Source organism: Notamacropus eugenii, chromosome 3 (assembly GCF_028372415.1).
Source record: "Notamacropus eugenii isolate mMacEug1 chromosome 3, mMacEug1.pri_v2, whole genome shotgun sequence".
NCBI classification, from domain to species: domain Eukaryota; kingdom Metazoa; phylum Chordata; class Mammalia; order Diprotodontia; family Macropodidae; genus Notamacropus; species Notamacropus eugenii.
In genome coordinates, this window is record NC_092874.1 from 397,148,471 (window position 1) to 397,171,589 (window position 23,119).

At 35.8% G+C, this 23,119-nt stretch overlaps 1 protein-coding gene across 4 annotated transcripts in view; it reads right to left on the reverse strand.

Annotated features, from left to right (window-relative positions):
- Window positions 1-23,119, reverse strand: part of LOC140497225 (phospholipid-transporting ATPase ABCA3-like) — a 192,015-nt gene that overhangs the window by 97,549 nt on the left and 71,347 nt on the right. For 3 of the 4 annotated variants that reach the window (XM_072597904.1, XM_072597902.1, XM_072597903.1), the window contains exons 14-18: window positions 12,530-12,684; window positions 11,838-11,993; window positions 11,266-11,476; window positions 8,750-8,900; window positions 5,915-6,013 (exon numbers count right to left, since the gene is read on the reverse strand). In XM_072597904.1, the coding sequence (XP_072454005.1) occupies window positions 5,915-6,013; window positions 8,750-8,900; window positions 11,266-11,476; window positions 11,838-11,993; window positions 12,530-12,684 (772 nt within the window). The remainder of the gene's footprint in view (window positions 1-5,914; window positions 6,014-8,749; window positions 8,901-11,265; window positions 11,477-11,837; window positions 11,994-12,529; window positions 12,685-23,119) is intronic. The other variant, XM_072597905.1, reaches the window with a different exon arrangement.

The following is a 23,119-nucleotide window of genomic DNA, read 5'->3' on the forward strand; positions in this document are numbered from 1 at the left end:
GCAAGAAATAAACAAACCTAACATAAGCACAAAAGAGGAGATATTAAAAATTTGAGGAAAAAGATAAAATGGAAACAAAAAAATTCTCTCCTTAAAAATGACAGATAAAACAAAAAGCTGGTTCTTTTAAAAGACTAATGAAATTGATCTGATGAGATTCTATTTTATCTAATCTGATTATATCAGGTTAGAAAGACAGAAGAAAATCAAATCAACATAGTAGCAAATGGTGAAAGTGAAACCAGAACAAAAGCAAAAGAAATAAAGAATAATCAGAACCTATATATATATATGTGTGTGTATATATATAATACATAATTAATATGTAACATTATGACATATACATATAACATATAATCAGAATCTATCTATATATATGTCTATATGCTAACAAAACTGAAAACACAAAAGAAATAAAGGATCAATAATATAAAATATCCAAACTAAACAGAAGACCAATTAGAAATCTTAAATAACTCAGAAAAGAGAACTAGATGTAGAGGAATTAAAAAACAAAATAAAAGAAAAAAACCCCAACTCCTAGTCCTAATAGGTTACAGGAGAATTCTATCAAACTTCCAAATAACAATTCATACACAAATTATTTTCAAAAATTGAGAAAGAAAAAGAGAATTCTTTCCCAGAATAGTCCTAACACTCAAACTAGGAAAGGATAAAACACAAAGAGAAAACTATAAATATACCATTTTCATTAATGAATATAAACAAAATCCTGTCAAATAGATTATAACAGCTTATCCAAGAAATCATTCATTATGACTAAGTGATAAAAGTTTGTTATCCAAGATATATATTAAGAATTAAAAGATTTTATGTACATATATATATTTATATACATACACACTCATATGCATACATATCCATTACTGCTTGTTGTTGTTGAGTCATTCTAGTTGTGCCCAACTCTTTATGACCCCAAATGGGGTTTTCTTGACAAAACTACTGGAGTGGTTTACTATCTCCTTCTCCAGTTCATTTTACAGATAAGGAAACTGAGGTAAACAGGGTTAAGTGATTTGCCCAGGGTCTAGTAAGTGTCTAAGACTGGATTTGAACTCAGGTCTTCCTGATTTCAGTGCTCTATCCCCTGTACCACTTAGCTGCCCTATAAGATATACAAGGATAAACAACAAAAAAAATATGTAAATATGTATGTGTAGCCATTTCCTAATTTATAACAAACAATTCTCAAAATTTTAATTATATTCACAACCATATGAAAGAATGCCCAAAGCACTGTTAACAGAAAATGCAAATCAAAACAACTATCACATTTTTACTTCATACCCTGCAAATTGGTAAAGATGAAAGATGGGAATAGTAAATATTAAAGGGTTTGTAGGAAAATAGTACATATGTGCTGTTGGTAAAGTTCTGAGTCGGTACCACCATTTTGAAAAGCAATTTGGAATTACGTAAATAATGGGAGAAAAATACAAATCAACCCTGTGATCGAGATGTAAAAGACATATAATGTTTGGCTGAACGGAACAAATTGGGCAACAATACTGTTGTCCTCTACATTGGTACACTGTATTCAGTTCTGGTTGCTAGACATTCATTGAACAAAATTTTAAGAAGCTATTATGTGCCAAGTACATTTTAAGAGGATCATCAGAAAATTGTTTGGTCTAAAAAGAGATGATTACAATGAGGAGGAAGTCTCAAAATCTTATTGTATAAGGGATAGTTGAAGGAACTAAGAATGTTTATTTTTGAAAAGACAAAATTCAGTGTGACATAAAAAACTATTTTAAAATGTTTGAGGAGCTGTCATGAAGAAATGGAGCTAATCTCATTATATGTAGTTACAAAGGACAAAACCAAGATTATGGAGAACTGAAGTAGATTTTTGTTCAATAAAAGCAAAAACTTCCTAATAATTAGCAATGTCCCAAAGCAGAACAGTGGAAATTCTTAAGGAAAGGATAGATGAACTAATTTACCTGTCAGAAACACAGTAGTGATTTATGAATATAGTAGTAGGATTAATTCAAGCCTAGACACAAATTTCCATTTAAAAGACTTAAAGACTGCCCTTTTGGAACTAGCTCAAACTATGGAGAAAAAGTATTTTAAGTGAAAGTCTAAACAGCTTCACATTTTTGTATTTCCCCTAAATAATACTGAGGGAGCTATGCAGTACAGTGTATAAAGTGCTGGACTTGATGTAAAAAAGACATGTGGCACTTACTCACTGTGTGATCCTGGGCAAATCATTTAACTTCTGCCTCAGTTTCCTTATTGGTAAAATGGGAATAATAATAGCATCTATATCCCCAAGTTGTTGAAAGGATATAATGAGATAATATTTATAAAGTGCTTTGTAAACCTCACAATGTTACATACATGCCAGCTATTATTAATTCTTACTATTTTTAATATCTAAATTCCATTTCAATGTTTAGGGTTTGGAAAAACACTTTCCCTTGAATTGAATGATTCAATGGGAAGTGATTAAATTAAATTTCCTGGTTGAAATTGAATGGCTGAAGTCACCTTCAGAATGAATTAGGGAAAACTGATAGTTACCTATCAAACAAAACCAAATTAACTATCAAATCAAACCAAAACAATTTTTTTATTACTTAATATGTGCATGATATTCTAGGATCCCTAAAGAAATATGTCATGGTCCCTAGTCTCAAAGTCTTTATTTATAGTTTAGTTCAATGAGATTATACACATACATATATACATACATAGTAGGTGGCTGCATATGTATGTATCAAAACAAAGTCAAATGCAAGTCATGTCATCATTTCTCTGATGGCATGGTCTTCTTTGGCAATGAAGGATGAATACAACAATACACACTCACACATACATACACACCTTTATATATATATATATATATATATATATATATATATATATATATATATATATATATACACACATATATAATATATGCACATACGTATATATTTACATATGTGAACATTCGTAGAAGAGAGGCGTAATTGGTATCTATAGTTTTCTGACCCAGCAAACTGTCATCAAGCTGTCATTAGAAATAATATTTTCCAGAATATATACTCTTATGCTTATAACTTCTACTATCAGCTTTATATTATTGGGTCCTAGACTTTTGCCCCAGATCTGTATTTCCAATATATCTATAATAGTGATGAAATTCCTATGGTACCCCCCAAATAGAATGTCATGGACACTTACCTATGGCCATTTTCCACTCTCCCAGACACATCCTTTGACCTCCTTTCCTGTGAGGCCCAAGTAAAATATATTTTAAGCTATCAAGTTAGGGTATATCAAATGTTTGGTTACAGGTGTTAACCAAAAACAATATCACATGTCCATGAGACATGCATTGCAACTGAATTTGTTACAAGATGTAACACGGCACATGCATGTGGAAATTCTTTATAGCAAGGAGCCCAATGGTGCAGGGAAAACCTTGGGTTTTAAGTTACTGGGCAAAGGGGAAGTCATAGGTAGAGAGGAAAAGGATTAACTACCTCCCAAAGGGGAGGAGAAAGGTGATGGTATAAATTGCATTCTTTCCCCTTGGGAACTGCTAGACCAAGAAGATAGGATGGTCTGCTTATCTACAAAGGTCCAAGTGGCACAAAACAGTTTCTCAGTCTGGTGTAGGTTGACTGGAACCTGTCTAGATTCCCAAGGACACACAGGGAGTCCAACTTGGGATCCAAAAAGCAAATTATATCAGCTCAAGTCAGTGCTTCATCCTTGGCACATTCAGGGCATCCTGCATACTCTGGGTCCAGTGTGTCCAGAAAATATGGCAACTTAAGCAATTCAGTACTTCAAGGAACACAGTACTTCAGGGCACAAACCACCTACAAATTAGGAAAGTTATTGGTACACAGAGAGTTAAAATTTAATTTCCCAACTATTTAACTTACAGCTTTAAAAAAAACAAAACAAAACAGCTACAAAGGAAGTGAAGTGTTGTCCCTTCATATTTCTAGTACACTAGCTTTGGTCACAGTTACCTTCCCGGTTAGCCAAACTCTAATTCAGTTCCACTCACCTAATTTTCACATACTAAAATCCTCATTTTCTGGGCAGCCATATTCCTAGGACCAACTTCCCTGAGCTATCTCTGCTTTTAAAACTTTCCCAACTGTTTGTTGTATTCCACTCCATAACTGGAATTAATCACCAATCAACAAGAATTATTAATGCCAGGCACTTTGGTGAACAGTCCTTGCTCTCAAGAAGCTTACATTCTAACAGAGGAGACAACACACATACACAGAGGTACACACAAATTCTAAAGTGGGACTAGGAAAGGCCTCATGAAGAGCTGGGGTTTAAGTTGAATCTTGAAGGAAAGTGAGCATTCTAAGAGGTGGAGGCATTCTGGGCAGAAACAGGAAACATCTAGTACAAAGGCATCAGACAGGAGATAGAATACTGTGTGTGGAGAAATGTAAGGACAATCTGGTTGGATCCAGAGTGTGTGGAAGTGAGAAATATGTAAGAAGGCTAGAAAGGTAGCATGAGGCCATGTTGTAAAGTGTTTTAAAGGTCCAACAGAGGATTTTATGTTTAATTTTCAGAGTAATTGCCACTGGCATTTATTGACTATTGGGGCTATCATGGTTAATATACTTTAGAAAAACTATTTTGGTGGCTGTATGGGGAATAAAATATATGTGTGTGTACATACATGCACATACACATACACATTTATGTACATGTGTATATGTATGTGTATGTATATGTATGTATATATGCATGAGGGAAAAGCACTGAGCCATGAGACTAGTCAGGAAGCTAATGTAAAAGTTTAGGTGAGAAGTGAGTGAAGCCTCAGTAGGATGTCGTGTGAGTGGAGAAAGAGAACATAGGTAAGATGTGTGGAGGTAGAATGGATAAGATTTGCCAAGTCATCATCCTCTGTTTCCAGGATTTATGAGCTCTGATTTCTCTAAAAGTTCTACACTTCACTCTTACTCTGTTATGAGAATTTTTTATTTTTTAACTTCCTTTTATTAATTTTTATTTTTAGGTAGGGGGTGGTAGATCAAGGCTGTTTCTCCTAGTTAGAAGTTTATTGAGCTGGCTGAAACCTGTCCTATGGGATGCGAAAATTTCCTTAAGGTCTCCAATATTCTTCAGATAAGAAGCTGGAATGGGAGTCAAGGTTTCCTCAAATGATTGGACTTGATCCCAACTGGTTTTTAACTCTGTAATTAACTTTGAGGCACGTAAATCTCCCCTCTCAGTTGGCCCATTGTGAAGCTTCTGAATGTAGTCTCAATCTGTTAACTTGACTTAGTTTATATAAACATATCTCTATATATATCTATACATATACATACACACACACACACACACACACACACACATATATATATATATATATATATATATATATATATATATATATATATATATATATATGTATATAATCTGTTTAACCAGATCTGTTATGATTCTGTTTAAGTTTGTTCAACTTTTATGGCTTAAGAGGATGCATGAGACTGTCTCATGTAAAAAATTATTTCTTTGTCTCTCTCATGTAATGGTCTTTTTAGAGGTTTGTCAGAAATTCCAATCTTTGTTCAGCATTATTTTTCTACCTCCTGAACATGTGCTTAAGCATAATAACACCTAATTTTTTAATCTTTAATCTCTGCTCTGTGGTAGATTTATTTGGCAGCAGTAACCTACTACATGAATTCAAAGAGGTGATATTTTTCCCATAACACTTCCTATTCCAGGGGAAAGGAACTTAAAAATTTCCAGTACTTGTCTTTTCAAATAAAATTAACACATGGCATCAGTATACTTTAAATTACTCTGGCTTCAGTTAGATGAAGATTTATTCCTAAATCCATATATGATTCAGGAGAGGGGCAGGGAAGGATTGGTTTCTTGGGTATACCCACAAATTACTCACTTAAGGAAGACTTCCTCCATAGTTGTAACAGAAGCCCCATAGCTAGAAATGCCCAGATTTTTCTGATTCGTTTCTAGTTCAGTAAATAATTGTTCAAACCTAGAAAAAGGCAAAGAGAAAGAAAAAGTGCCATTCTGGTTCATTGTAGTTGCATTTCTAACATTTTGTCCCAGTCTTTTAATTTTTCCCTCATAGGTTAGACAAAAATTAATTAGTTCTTCATTATAACACTCTTGAAGTTTGTGCATCCATTCTAAGCCAGAAAGGTAATGAAATAATAGGAGAAGGAGATAATAAACAACTTTGGTGGAACCTTACCTTAACCAACTACCTAAGCAGCTATACCTCGTTAAAGGCAACTGTGTAATAAGCAAATAGATGTCACCACTGTCTCATCCAGGACAGAAAAATGGATTCAGTCTCATCAAAGGAAAAGTCGGGCTTTGTTGTAGAGGGAGATAGAATACTTACAGAAAGAGCTAGAAACACTAGTATCTGGGGACAAGGGAAGACTTGCTTTCTTAAACAGCCTGGCTAGACAGTTGGGATCTAGTCCTCATGAAAAGTTATTCAAGATAGAATTAAGAGAAGAATAAAAAAATCTATGAACATTGACAGAAAGCCCTGGACCAGAAATAAGTGGCACTAGAATAGCTAAGACAATTGTATCCAGTTTGGAGAGATCTTTAGCAAAATGGATGAATTTGGAATCTATATATAAATCTATATGCTTGTAAATACTTGTCTGTCTACACTCTGTATCCTCATAAATCCTTATGGCTATAATAAAATAACTTGTGTTGAATTTAAGAAGATTGCTCTGAAAGGCTGGTACTCTTATGAGGAGGGAAACTTTGATAGATGAAAGGAAGCCTATACTCCTAGGATCTTAAGATTTAGATTTGGAAAGGATTTTAGAGCTCATCTAATCTAATTTCATTTTACAGCTTACTTGACTAAGGTACAAAGAGGTTAGTCTGTATGAGGCAGTACCTACAGGAAGGACCCTCAAGTTAGGGAAACAAAGATAGGAAATATACAGTGATATAACAGCAATACTGTTATTAACAAATTTATGTGTGCTTGGGTCTAAGGAAATGTTAAAATCAGATAATTTAGTTAGATCACACAGGAAACAAAATTCATTTGGTAAAGAAATAGTTCTGGTACTAGACCTCAAATATTCCCCTTTACAGAATAAATATGAGCTAACATATCTACAAATATTTCCAAAGTTTAGTAATGAGTTGTAGATCTCAAATAAAACTGAGGAAAGCCTCAACATTTCAAAACTGAACTTTCTCAGAGAACCTATCTATAGAATCATTTATCAAAATCAGTCATAAATATACTTGAGTGGCATGAAGGCTTCCAGTATTCCATACCATAAGGCCTATTTCTAAGGTGGTAACTAGACTTCTGAGAAGATAAGTGAGTAATGCCTTTTTTTTTTCAGGACCACTGAAACTACAACAGCTATTTGAGAAACAAATAATACTACTAATAATAGCAAAAACTTAAAAATAATTATTAAAAAGTTCTGCTATATCAGAATATATCAAATTATAAAAATAGAGGAAACAGTTACCAAAGGAATGAAAAACTCCAAAGGACAAATTAAAGCAGATAATTTATAATTTAGGGGCAGCTAGGTGGCACAGTGGATAGAGTGCCAGGTCTCTAGAGTCAGGAGGACTTTTCTTCCTGAGTTCAAATCTGGCCTCAGACACCTACCTATTAGCTGCATGACCCTGAGAAAGCCACTTAACCCTGTTCACCTTGGTTTTTCATCTGTAAAATGATCTGGAAAAGGAAATGGCAAACCACTCTACTATCTTTGCCAAGGAAACCCAAAAAGAGGTCATGGAAAGTAAGACACAACTAAAAATGACTGAAATAAAGGAATATTATGACATTTATCCAATTAATATATTAAATGACATAGTAATAATGATACAAAGTTACAGAGTTAAATTAAACATTATATTAGGTAATCTAAGAATTGGAAGGCTAAAGAAAAGAAGAACAAAGAACAAAAACAGCATTTTTAAAAGGAAATCAAAATTAATAACAATGAGACTGCAGAGTTGCTGATTTAGCAACAAAGTACATTTTCAATATCTACTAGAAGGGTGTTCAAAATTAAAGTTTAAGAACTAATTTAAGCAAAAAAGAGAAAAACAAAGGATGATAAAATATCAGCACATTTAACAACAATAAAAATAAAGATGAGTAGGTTAAATTCTCCTATTTAAGAAATCCCTGGTACATAATGGATTGAAAATTGAAACCCAATACATGACACACTGAAAGAAAAATGTTACAACTAGATACACTAGAAAGTAGTAATTACTTTCTGATTTATGGTATTATATCCAGTTACTTTTTTCTATTTTTTTTTTGTGTGGAAGACATGTGACCTGCTGCTATGTAGAAGGAGTTTTCTAAGTATGAATTTTCAACATTTAAATTTTCTGTCAGAAAATTTAACGAATGTGCCTATTCTTGGCACAAAGTAAAGGCAGAAATGGGGGCTGCTGAGTGGCACAGTAGATAGAGTGTTGGGCCTGGAGTCAGAAAGACTTAACTTTGTGAGTTCAAACCTGGCACTGGACACTCTATGACATTGGGCAAGTCACTTAACCTTGTTTGATTCAGTTTCCTCATTTGTAAAATGAGCTGGAGAAGGAAATGATAAACCACTCCAGTATCTTTGCCAAGAAAACCCCAAATGAGGTCAGCAGATGCCCAGGTGCCTAGCCTGAGAAATACAGGAAAAGTAACTAAATAATTAAAGTATGAATGTCATCAGCTGAGCACTCTTTGGATTCATACCTTTCAGCATTCTCTTTGGGTAGGATAAATGATAACTCAGCTCCAACATTACTCTCCATTTTGGCATTTGGTACATAGCGATAAATCAGTTGAGAAATTTTCTTTACTTTACATTCGGGATCCTTCACCATGATCAAGTGGTATCCAGCACCTGAAATAATTTAAAAAATTAAATGAAAGCTTTACTTTTTCTATTACCCTTGATAGATCATACGTGGCAGCTCCAAAGGAAAAGGGAACTGGAGAGTCCTACGTAACTTGGCTACAATTGTAAAGAGATTTTTCTTAGAACCTCTAAATGCTACTCTCAAGTTTTTCTCCTCAGATGGTGAATGTTAAACAAAGGACTTAACCTAGAAAGAGTATTTTCATGAGTGCATAATCAAGCAGGTAAGGAAAAGTCTTTTGGTATGAGACCCTAGAATTGCTAAATTTTGGAACAGAAGACATTCCCTACATTTGTAGGGAAGATAATCTTGCGGTTTGAGCAAATATTTCTTATGGTTATTTGCTCTCAGGAATTAATACCTATCTGGTGTCTGGGACTAGATGTGTGTGTGTGTGTGTGTGTGTGTGTGTGTGTGTGTGTGTTCGTGTGTTTGTCCTTCGTTGCTGAAGAAGACCATGCCATCAGAGAAATAATGACATGACTTGCACTTGACTTCGTGTTTTTTTTTTTTTTTGAGTGAGAGAGGGCTGTGCAGGTCACCAGCCTCACTTCTCCTCCAGAGTCATCTGAATCCAGTGACATTCATCAGGATGACTAGAGATGATCCAGGATGAGGCAACTGGGATTAAGTGACTTGCTCAAGGTCACACAGCTAATGAGTGTCAAGTGTCTGAGGTGAGATTCGAACTCAGGTCCTCCTGACTCCTGCACTGGTGCTCTATCCACTGTACCACCTAGGTACCCCTGGCTAGATGTAGAGGTAGCAGAAAGTGGAATTTTTTTGGGGGAAGAAAAGTTTCTGTAATATAGCTCCTATTCTGCTTCCCTGCCCTCCCATTAAATTTAAACTGTTTTATTGAAGGTCAGCAATGACCTTCTTGATAAATCTGAAAGGTTTTTCATAATCTTCATTCTCCTTCACCTTTGATTAGGTATTGTTGAACACCCCACTCTTGGAAATTATCTCTTCCCTTTATTTCCTTAATATTCTTTCTCTCTTTTCTAGAGCTCCATCTTTTTTTTTCTTCGTTTTCTTATGTCATAATAATAAATACTGATTCAGGCTAAGTTCTCAGCTCTTTGCTATTTTCTCTCTATACTTTATTCCTTAGGGAATTCACATTCTCATGACGTCACATACAAAGTTTGTGCTAATAAGATCCTAAATCTAAAACAGAATTAAATAGTGATTAATATTAGCAAAAGATTGGTGAGAAGGTTCCTGATTTTTATGTATATGTTGCATTTCTTTTTATCTTGCTTTTAATTGGGAACAACTGTTTTCTAATGCATAGATTTTACAAGCTGTTATTTTTAATAGCAATAATTTAACACTAATTTTTTAATATTAAAGCATAAGGAAAGCCTTGGTGATGATGGGATATATAATGTCTCTTCTACTTAAAAACACACACTTGCCTCCTGAACGAAATATGATAAAATCCAAATTTAGCTTTTAAGTCTGTCATAACCTAGTCTTAGGTTTCTATTACGTTATTTCTGTTATCCTTATTTTCCACTATTACCCCTTTAGGAACCATTTATTTCAGCCTGGTTTCTGTAATGACTCACAGACCATGACCACTCTCACCTCCATCCATTGTTTATATTGTTTCCTCTTCATGAAATGCCCACTCCTCTCCCTTCTAACAACCCAAACACCATTTATTGTACAGTGCATAGTTCAAGTCTTATCTCTAATACAAAATCTTACTCTACTACTCCAGTTAACAAAGATCTTTCTAAAAATCTTACAAAACAATATAAACATCTAATTGTACAACGTGTTGTAACTGCTTCATGTGTCTTGCCTCTCCAACTAGATTGCTGAACTCTTCTAAAGCAATGACTTCACAAACAGGACCATGTGCTTCCTGTCCCTATCGGTTCCAAAAAGAATGCTGGGCACATTCCAGGAACTAAAATGAAAGTGATCTATAAACCAAATCCTTTCATTAAGGCAAGTGTTTGAATTGGTCTACCTAAGGAAGGCTAAGGGCTGAGATGTTGGAGATGGTAGTGCATGTCTATACATTAGGTAGAAATGAGCATGATATATATGTAGGCCAGTGATCTGATCTGCCTGACTAGAAAAGAATATATACTCTACTAGAGTACAGTATCTCTTAAAAATAGTGGTAAATAAGTTTGGAGAGTTCAAATGGAGTCAGATAACAGAAGATGAAGTTAGGCAGAGGAATTTAAATATGATACAATAGGAAATAGGAAATCATTTTAGTTGTTAGTTTGGTTTTACTGAGAAAATTCATAATGAAAATCATAACTAAGAAAGATTAGTCTGACATTAGTAGATTAATAGGAACAAAGGGGAGAAAACCAGAGAGACCATATTTATGTTTGAGGAATAGCGAAGAGCCACAGCACTGCAGGTCTCCCTTGGCCATGATGGCAATGCGATCACCCAGCAGATCAGCCTCGTCCATATGGTGGGTGGTCAGTAAGATGGTACGGCTACTTTTCTGCTGCTGAAGGAGATTCCAGGTAGCCCTTCTTGAGATCAAATCCATACCAGATGTAGGTTCATCTAGCATCACAACCTACAGACCCCGAAAGAGAACTTAGTGACATTGATAACTGGTTCTATATCATACATGGCATCTCTTACTATACACAGAGCCCAGCTTAGATTTGCTTTGTACTTTTCTGGATAAGGTAAAGGACAAAGTGGTTGAGTCATCTGGCTCACTAAGCAATTCATGCTAAGTCAGAACTAGTCCTTGGAAGCCTTATTACCATACCAATCCCATAACTTTATATCAGACCATTAATATTTTTCTTCACCAATCATATCTTTGGAAGTCCTTGTTAGATTATGTTTATAATATCTCACTTAAATTTTACATAAGCTAATGTTTCTAATCAGACAACAGTAAGGATCATTTTGACCAGATTCAGTACCTTAGAGTCTCCTACAAGTGCAATACTGATGGAGAGTTTGCGCTTCATCCCTCCACTCAGTGATTTTGAAAATGAATTTCGCTTTTCTTCCAGGTTAAAAATAGTCAACATGTGATCAATTTCACTTTTTAACTTCTTTCTAGAAAGTCCTTTCAGCTAAAATACCAAGAGAGAGTGTTTAAGTAGTCTTCTAAATTTAAATAAGAATCTTAAGAGCTAGAACTAGAAGAAACCTTAGAAATAATTTACTCTCATATTACAGACAATGAAAGTGAGGTCCATAAAAGTGAAGTAATTCGCCCTATTCTCAGTAAGTGACACAGCTGAGCTGGGATCTGTCTTCCAACCCTAGATCCCAATACTCTTCCCTTCAACTGCAATGCTACAATTTAGAGCAGCTTTAGTTTCAGATGTTCCCTTCCCACTGGTCTTACTTTGTTTTAACAAGATTAGGGCAGTGCTATACATTGTAAAGAGTGCAAGATTTGAGCTTGAAGGATCTACCTTTTAAATCTTGGGAAAATCAAGTAATTCCTCTGGGCCTCAGTTATTTATTTGTAGAGGGGTTGGGATAGATGACATCTAAGTTCCTTTCCAGCTGTAAATCTATGAGAATACTATTTTATGACATTCTAAGGGAGGTGTTTCTTAGAACCATGTGAACAGAGGGAAAAAATTTCTCTTTGGATTACCATAGCGAAGAAATAAAGATGTTCTGCTACTGTCAAGTAATCAAACAAGAGGTCGTGCTGGGGGCATAAACCCAGGTTCTTTCGGATCTGAGACATGTCCCTTGTGATTTCAAAGCCATTGATATATGCCTGTCCACTTGTAGGAGGATACAGACCTGAGGACCAAACAAAAGATATCTCAGAAGCTTATCTGCAGTAACAACTTCTGTTCTGAGGTTCTCATAAGAAATCAGACTAAATGGATCCCTTCTACTTTAACCAATTAGATTCAGTAAAGAATTATTTAATGCCACTATATGTAAGATAATTATTTAGGTACTGGAGATAATAAAAAATTACATAGTCCCTGCTTTTAGGGAGATTGTATTCTATTGGGGGGACTGTCATTAATGAAGATTAATAAAATATACGGAAGAGAATGACAAGAAGAGATCCAGGGAAACACATTAGGGAAATGTCAGTGAAGAAAAGACTTTCAGCTGGGGCATTAGAGAAGGCTTCATCCAGCACTTGAACTGAGCAAAGATAGAAGAGAAAGATGTGCAAATTCAGAGATCTGTCAAGTATGCTTGTACAAGTGCATGAAGGCAGGAGAAACATCCCATCTGCCTTGGTACTCCACCTTTTTTTTTTAATGATTATATACATATTTGTTGTCTTCGACCACACCCTCTCACCCAAGCTAAATGAAGGACTGACTACATCCCTTCATCACTCAGATGCTTCATTCTGCCTATAATAGGCCCAGATGGGGCCAGAACTGTGTGTACTGAGGAGAGGGCGCCAGAAGACACACTTGGCTTGAAAAGGGTGTAGAGGTAGGAGGAAGGAGAAGATAACAAGATCTTTGGTACAGAGAGGAGAGTTGAATTGTACAACTCAAGGTCTCCAGATAGCAAAATGGAAGGTAGAGGTTAGAGATCCATCTGTCTAGCCCTTTCTGCAAAGGTGGAATGATAAGACTTGGTGATGGAATGGTGCTAGGAGGCGACAAAAAGGGAATAATTTAACATGGCTCCCACCCTAGCTTTCAAGCTTCCTTTTCTGTGTTGTCTTTCCCCATTAGATGCTAAGCTTCTTGATGGCAGAGGCTATCTTTCTTTTTTCTTATTTGTATTGTCAGTGCCTAGTATGTGCCTCCATGGCACTAGTAGGCATTTAAAAATGACTATTGACCATACTGAGCATAGGGACCAACTAGTAGCCCAATTTGGCTGTAAAGTATGGCATATAAAAAGGATGTGAAATAAAGCCAGAAAAATGAATTGGAATGATATTATAAAGGACTTAAAGTGACAGGCCGAAAAGTCTAGATCTTATCCTAGGGCAATAAATAATTGTTTTAAGATTTAGGTTGGAATTAGTCACTCTTCTGGTGACTAATTCCAACCTGAATCTTTTTTTTTTATTTTTTTATTATTATTTTTTAATGTTTAACAATCACTGCCATACAATTGAGATTTTATCCCCCCCACACCTACCTCCTACTACCCCCCTCCCTCCCCACGACTGCATACAATTTTGTATAGGTTCTACATATACTTTCCTATTGAGTATATTTTCACTATAGTCATGCTATGTAGTCAGACTAAAATAAATGAAAGAAATCATATAACAAATCAAAACATGATACACAAACACATACACATACACAAACATGATCTGCTACATTTTGTGAATGACTTCCATATTTCTTTCTCTGAGTGTGGAAGGCATTTTGCCTTGAGATCCACCATTGGGATTTTTTTTTTTTATAAGAAGTTTTTGCGTTATTACAAAATTCCAAGTCTACCAGAAAAAACTCTCGCACACTGTGGTCGTTGCTGTGCACAAAGTTCTCCTGGTTCTGCTCCTTTCACTCAGCATCAGGTCATATAAGTCCTTCCAGGCCTCTCTGAAGTCTTCTTGTTCATCATTTCTTATGGCACAATAGTACTCCATTACATTCATATACCATAATTTATTCAGCCATTCCCCAATTGATGGACATCCCCTTGACTTCCAGTTTTTGGCAACTACATAGAGTGCTGCTATAAATATTTTTGTACGTGTGGGACCCTTTCCCATTTTTATGATCTCTTGGGGATATAGTCCTAGTAGCGATATTGCTGGGTCAAAGGGTATGCACATTTTTGTAGCCCTTTGGGCATAGTTCCAAATTGCTCTCCAGAATGGTTGGATGTGCTCGCAGCTCCACCAACAATGAATTAGTGTTCCAACTCTCCCACATCCTTTCCAGCATTTATCATTTTCTTGTTCTGTCATGTTTGCCAATCTTATAGGTGTGATGTGGTACCTCAGAGTTGTTTTGATTTGCATCTCTCTAATCAATAGTGATTTAGAGCATTTTTTCATATGATTATAGATATCTTTAATTTCTTCCTCTGAAAATTGCCTGTTCATATCCTTTGACTATTTATCAATTGGGGAATGACTTGTATGATTATACATATGAGTCAGTTCTCTATATATTCTAGAAATGAGGCCTTTATCCCCGAGCTTAGCTGTAAAAATTCTTTCCCAATTTACTACATCCCTCTGGATTTTGGTTGCATTGGGTTTGGTTGTGCAAAAACTTCTCAGTTTAATGTAATCAAAGTTATCCATTTTGCATTTCATAATGCTTTCTATCTCTCCTTTAGTAAAGAATTCTTCCCTTCTCCATAGATCTGATAAATACACTATTCCTTGCTTCTCCAGTTTATTCATGGTATCAATCTTTATACCTAAATCATGTACCCATTTGGACTTTATTCTTGTGTACGGTGTCAGGTATGGGTCTATGCCTAATTTCTGCCACACTGTTATCCAGTTTTCCCAGCAATTTTTGTCAAACAATGAGTTCTTATCCCAGAAGCTGGGGTCCTTGGGTTTATCAAACAGAAAAACCTGAATCTTAAAACAATTATTTTGACAGCTGCATGAAGGTTGGCATGATGAATAGAGAGACTGTAACAGTTAATGTGAGAAATAAAAAAGATGTGAACCATGTTGGTGGCTGTTTGAATGAAGAGAAGGAGACACATGAGAAATGCTGCAAAGATGGAATGACAAGACTTGGTGATGGAATAGTGCTAGGAGTTGACAAAGAGGGGAAAATTTAACATGACTCAAAAGTTTCAAATCCAGGTGACTGGAAAGATGGTTGTACCACCACAGGAAACAGGCAAGTTAGAAGGGTGATGGAAGAAATCTATGAGTTCAGTTGTGGGCATGATGAATTTGAGGTGTGTGCATCATACTCAGGTAAGAAAATCCAGTGGCAGTTGGGAGACATGGGATTGTGACCCAAGGGAGATATATTAAATCTGAATTTATTAAGGTGGTGATGAAACCCTTGGGAGCAGATTATGTCACTAAGGAAGAGAACATAGAAAGAAAAGGGAAGGGGGCTCTGGACTGAACCTTGGAGGATGCTCATGCATGGAGAAGGAGAAGGATAATGAACTAGCAAAAGAGAAAAGGAATTGGGAGCAGTATCATGAAGAGCAAGATAAAGTTTATCTGGAAGCAGAGGTTGGAAAATAGCATTGAAAGGTGAAGAAAGAGAAAGGGGGATGAAGACTGAAAGGAATTTTTGACTTAAGGTATCATCAGTGACTTCTACTAAAGTAAATTCAATAGAGTAGTAGGGTCAAAAGTCATATTGCAAGGGGCTGAGAAGCAAAATGGTGAAGAAAAGGAGGCAATGAGTAAAGGCAATTCTTTTTAGGAGTTTAGCAGCAAGGAAAGGAGATATACAATATGGAGATGGTTGGGTCAAGAAAAATTTTTTTAATACTAGGAGCTACCTGAGCACATTTGTAGAGAGTGAAGACCTAGCCAAGTATGGAGAGTATGAAGAAGAGATGGGATACTGAACAAGAATTAGTGGGAAAACAGGAAAAGTTTGGCAGATACTAGACTTGGACCCACACTTTACACCAAATACAAGAGTAAGCTCAAAATGAATGAGCAAGCCAAAAACAAAAGTTCTTATCATGCTGGAAAACAATCTGTAATTATTCAAGAAAAGTTAACAATGTTCTTTTAGCCCAGATTTGCACCCCAAAGGAATCAAAGACAAAAAGACAGGGTCCTTATATATAAAAATATTGATAATAATACTTTTTGTGTTAGTAAAATATTAAAAACAAAATAGGTGCCATTGACTGGGAAATCATGAACCAACTGGAACATATGAATATAATGGAATATTACTGCATTGTGAGAAACGATGAATGTCTTTTGGTGGAGAGGTAGAATACTATGGGTATTGATTATGAAGCTGCTATGCTGGCGTTTCTTTTTTAAAATTATTTTATTTTTTATATTAATTTTATTTATTTTCAGTGTTCTACAATCACTACCATATAACTTAGATTTTTTCCCACTACCTCCTCCCTCTCTTCCCGAGATGACATACAATTTTATATAGGTTCTACATATACATTCCTGTTAAATACATTTTCACTATAGTCATGTTGTGTAGAAGAATTATAATGAATGGGAGAAATCATATAACAAAGCAAAACGTAATACACACACGCAAAAATGATCTGTTACATTCTGCATCTGAATTCCATAGTTCTTTATCTGGCTGTCGAAGGCATTTTGCCTTAAAGACCACTGGGAATTTTTTTAAGTCCTTGCATTGCTACGAAGATCCACATCTACCAGAAAAAAGCTCTTGCACACTGTAGTTGTTGCTGTGCACAAGGTTCTCCTGGCTCTGCTTCTTTTGCTCAGCATCAGATCATAAGTCTTTCCATGTCTCTCTGAAATCTTTCTGTTCATAATTTCTTATAGCACAATAGTATTCCATTACATTCATATACCATAATTTATTCAGCCATTCCCTAATGGATGGGCATCCCCCTTGATTTTCAGTTTTTGGCCACCATAAAGAGAGGTTCTATAAATATTTTTGTATATGTGGGACCCTTTCCTATTTTTATGATCTCTTGGGGATATAGTCCTAGAAGCGATATTGCTGGGTCAAAGGGTATGCACCAAATTGCTCTCCAGAATGGTTGGATCAGCTCACAGCTCCACCAACAAATGAATTAGTGTTCTAATTCTCCCACATCCTCTCCAACATTTATCATCTTCCTGTTCTGTCATGTTTGCCAATCTGATAGGTATGATGTGGTACCTCGGAGTTGTTTTGATTTGCATCTCTAATCAAAAGCGATTTAGAGCATTTTTTCATATGATTATAGATATCTTTAATTTCTTCCTCTGAAAATTGCCTGTTCATATTCTTTGACCATTTATCAATTAGGGAATACGCTGGTGTTTCTTAAATGTTTTCTTTGTGAAGATGATACAAATGCAAATTTAAAATAATGTCTAAGATATACAGTGGCTGAGATGGAGAGTTCCTCAAAATACAGGGAACTGAATATGTAAAAATCTCAGCAGGAAGGAAGTCATATATAGGAAACAAATAGATTAGCTTCTAGACTGTGAGACTATGGAGGTTATTGTTCTCCTTTATGTTCTGTTCTAACTAGAGGTCATCACTAGTGACTAGGGCATCTGGAACAAAGTGAGGGGTTGTAGTGTGGTATAGTATCTAGAGGGTTAGGCTCACATTTAGGAAGTCCTGTCCTGTGTCTGACACCCAGTAGCTATGTTATTATGGGTAAGTGGGTTAACCTCTCAGTGCTCCCAGGCAACTCTCTAAGACTAAATTACAGATGAATTTGTGGATTTGCTGGATTTGTGGAAGGACTTTCTACTCTGGGTGTCCCCTATGCTAATCAAATGACAAATCTGTCCTACCTCCTCTACAAAATGGAATATCTTGTCTATGACCAAAATCATGATGATAACAGTAATGCTGATAATAAGAAACTCTAACATTAATATAGCACTTTGATGTTTTTCAAAGTACCTTGCATACATGATTTCAGTTGATTCTCATAACAATCTTGTAACGTAAGTGCTATAGTGTATACAAGAATGTAGCAAAAGAGAAGCCAGTGGTAGCAGATATGTTCCAGCAGGAAAGGAAACTATTTCTCATATACAGTAAAGAGCAGGCCAAACACAACAGAATTTTGTTAGAGATGGTTATAGCAAAGTTCATTCTTGAAGTGGAATGGTTGTGGAAAAGACTGGAAGAAAGGAGTGTGTATCTCCTGGGCACAAACTCTGGTGTTTCTCTTGAAACATCCTCAACTAGAGAAACTGATTAATGGCTTCCTTAACAGGAAAGACTCCTGAATATACACCTCACTTTTCCCATCCCACAGAAAAGTTAGAATGTGTGGGAAGCTTTTTAATAATGACAGAGTTAACTACCTACTTTCCCAGTATTGATTCACCCTATATATTTCCATTGGACATGAACCAATTATCATACTTTACATATATAATTATAATTTCAAATAGTATGGATTTGAATAATGTGATCATTTAATAGGATTCATTATTTGCATGGATTGGAACTTAGCTGTACACAACTATGCAATCTCTTCTTTGAGCTTCAATCCCACGCTGCCAACTACCTAGGGGAACTGTCCACCTGCATGACCTGCTGGTATCTCAATTTCAAGATGTCTAAATTTGACTCAACATCTTTGACCCTCAATTAATTTATCTTCCCAACTTCTTCATGATATTACAACTTTGGAGTCATCTTTGCATCTCCCTTTTCTTTACTTCCCACATTTAATCAGTTCCCAAGTCCTTTTGATTCCATCTCCACAACATTTCTTGAATCTGTTCTCCTTTCTCCACACATATGGCCATCACTCTAGTAAAAGGTCTTATCATTTCTCATCTGGATTATCCTAATTGCCTTCTAATGAGTCTCCCTGTCTCCAGCTTCTCCAATCCATTCTTCAAATAGTGATAATAAAAATAAAAAGCAAAAATGCTTTTTCTAAGGCAAAGGCTTGATCATGTAATTTTCCTGCTAAAAATTTTCAGTGCTTCCTACTGATGTTCTTAACACATGCTATAGTTTGTATTTTACTTTTCTGTGTATTTGTGTTTATACTCTTCAGGGGAATCCTTGACCTTACAGTCAAGGATTGTGTGTCAAGGCACATAGTAGATCCTTAAAAGAGGTTAACTTAACTGGATTAAAAGATGATTTCTGAGATCTATCTATCTATCTATCTATCTATCTATCTATCTATCTATCTATCTATCTGGAAGATGCATACAGTAGAACAGGAAAATCAAGAACCTAAGACTGGATCCACAATATACCTCCAAAATAGTTACTGATGGGATGAGAGTTCTTCTAAGAAAAAGAAAACTTCCCTTCTCAATCACATGTTGAGGTACCACTAATTTTTTTTTGGTGAAGAAATGGGTGTGATTTAAAACTATGGGGTTAATAAAATAACTCTTGAACTGGATCTTCTTCCCACTGAGCTATGATATACTGCTTAGACATAAATGTATATATAAATGTATAATGTAGTGTGTGTCTAACTGAATTTGGATATTTGCTGGGGATAAATGTAAATACTACATTCTGTGCTTGCTCTGCCATTATGAATATTAAAGAGTGATGTTTGTTATGGCAAACACTCCTGCCATCTTTCAACATATTTGTCAAACTAGCATGTGATTGCTTAACTTAATAATTTAGTTTTTTTCCCACAGGAAGTATAGGAGGTGCTAAAAAAAAGTTCCCTGTGAATTATATCAGTTGTCTGTCTGTCTGTCTCTCTCTCTCTAATCTATCTATAGCCAATAGATCAATTGGACAGATATGTCTGTACACATATAGACAGATAAAGAGAGAAAAAGGACAGAACACAGTGACAGAGATTGATGAAAATAAGCCCCATTGCAGGGAGTGAGTCCAGTCCTATAACTATTGCTAAGAACAACAAATTTTAATGGAGAAACTTAATTATGAGCTGCAACTACCATTGGAAGAAGCGTTCCCTATCAGACAAAGATTTTTGGGAAAACTAGAAAGTAGTTTTGCAGAAATTGGGCTTAATCCACCATTTTATACTTTCTACCACAATTAGTTCAAACTATATGACCAGAATTTAAGTTGCACCAAAAAAAAAAAAAAATTAGAAGAGAATAAGACCAGGTACCATTCATAACTATATAAAGAGAGATTTCTTACTTAAAAGATAGTCAGTCAACAGACATTTATTAAGTGTTACAAGGTACTGTGATAAGCATTAGATAGAAGAGATCATAAAGGATAACTATTTTACTAAATCAGTCTTTTAAAAAAGCATTTGCATGACGAAAATCAATAAAGACAGAATTAGAAGAGAAACTGTGGAGCAGGAAAATTCTTTACCTCAGACATTATTGATGAAAGTATGATATCTAAAGTACATGGTGAGGGGGCTGAGTTTTTGTAAGAAGGTTTGAGTGTGGGAGCCAAGATGGTGGAGTAACAGTGTGGATTTTCTAGAGTGAAGCTCCCAAACCCACTCAAATACCTGTAAAAAATGGCTCTAGCTGCAGAACCCATAGAATGATGAAGTGAAGCAAATCTCCAACCCAAGACAGCCTGGAAGGTTGCTAGGAAGTGTCTATTGTACCACAGTGGGGGCAGGGCACAGTCCAGCATGAGTCACAGTGGCACAGATGGGACCTGAGCAGGCCTTGGGGGGACTGAATCTTGGGCACCTGTGGTGATTTCCAGACTTCATGACCCCAAAACGCTGAGGACAAGTTGGTAGGTCAGTGGAAAAAGCCTGTGGGAACAATGTGGGAGAGTGGAGTGGTCTAGCCCCAGCTCCAGGGTAGTGGAGGCGGAAGAGGGCTGAGGAACCCACAGCAGCAGCAGAGGCATCAGCAGTGACTGTTTCTGGAGCTCTGGGCCCATAGATTGCGGGGAAATTGAGCAACTGACAATACACCCTCACCCCTTCTGGAAGCAGAGATCTACCTTGACGAAAAGCTCAAAAGTCAAATGAATGACTGGGGAAATGAGCAAAACCCCCAAAAAAGAATCAGACTATAGAATCTTACTTTGGTGACAAAGAGGACCAAAACATGCAAACAGAAGACAATAAAGTCAAAGCTCCTCTATCCAAAGCCTCCAAGAAAAATATGAATTGGTCTCAGGCCACAGAAGAGCTCAAAAAGGATTTTGAAAATCAAGTAAGAGAAGTAGAGCAAAAATTGGGAAGAGAAATGAGAGTGATGCAAGAAAAATATGAAAAATGAGTCAACTGCTTGCTAAAGGAGACCCCCAAAAATTCTGAAGAAAATAACACTAAAAAATAGACTAACCCAAATGACAAAAAACATCCAAAAGGCCAATGAAGAGAACAATGTCCTAAAAAGCAGAATTGACCAGATGGAAAAGGAGATCCAAAGCTCTCTGAAGGAAATAATTCTTTAAAGATTAGAATGGGGCAGATGGAAGCTAATGACTTTATGAAAAATCAAGAAATTATAAAACAAAACCAAAGGAATGAAAAAATAGCAGACAATGTGAAATATCTCATTAAAAGAACTGACTTGGAATATAGGTCCAGGAGAGACAATTTAAAAATCATGGGACTACCTGAAAGCCATGATAAAAAAAAGAGCCAAGATATCATCTTTCAAGAAATTATCAAGGAAAACTGCCCTGATATTTTAGAAACCAGAGGGTATAATAAATATTGAAAGAATTCACTGATCGTCTCCTGAAAGAGATCCCCAAGGGAAAACTCCTAGGAATATTGTAGTCAAATTCCAGAGCTCCCTGGTCAAGGAGAAAATATTGCAAGCAGACAGAAAGAAACAATTTGAGTATTGTGGAAATACAAACATGATAACATAAGATCTAGCAGCTTCTACATTAACGGATTGAAGGGCTTGAAATATGATATTCCAGAAGTCAAAGGAACTAGGATTAAAACCAAGAATCCCCTACCCAGCAAAACTGAGTATAATACTTAAGGGGAAAAATGGTCATTCAATGAAATAGAGAGATTTTAAGCATTCTTGAGGAAAAGACCAGAACTGAATAGAAAATTTTACTTTCAAACACAAGAATGAAGAGAAACATGAAAAGGTAAACAGGAAAGAGAAATGATAAGGGCCTTACTAAAGCTGAACTGTTTACATTCCTATATGGAAAGATAATATTTGTAACTATTGAGAATTTTCTCAGTATTTGGGTAGTTGGAGGGATTATATCAATATAGATAGAGGGCACAGGCTGAGCTGAATGGGAAGGGATGACGTCTAAAAAATAAAATTAAGGAGTGAGAGAAGAATATATTGGGAGGAGAAAAGGAGAAAAAGAATGGGGCAAATTCTCTCTCACATAAAAGAGGCAAGAAAAAGCTTTTTCAATGGAAGGGAAAAGGAGGGAGGTAAGATGGGAAAAGTGAACCTTACTCTCATCACATGTGGCTTAAGGAGGGAATAACATGTACACTCAATTTGCTATGAAAATTTATCTTACACTTCAGGAAAGTAGGGGAGAAGAGGATAAGCAGGAGGTGGGAAGGGATGATAGAAGGGAGGGCAAATGGGAGGAGGGAGTAATTAGAAGTAAACACTTTTAGGGAAATATAGTCTTTCACAACATGACTATTATGGAAGTCTTTAGCAAAACTACACATATATAGCCCATATTGAATTGCTTGCCTTCTCAGTGGGAATGAATAGGGA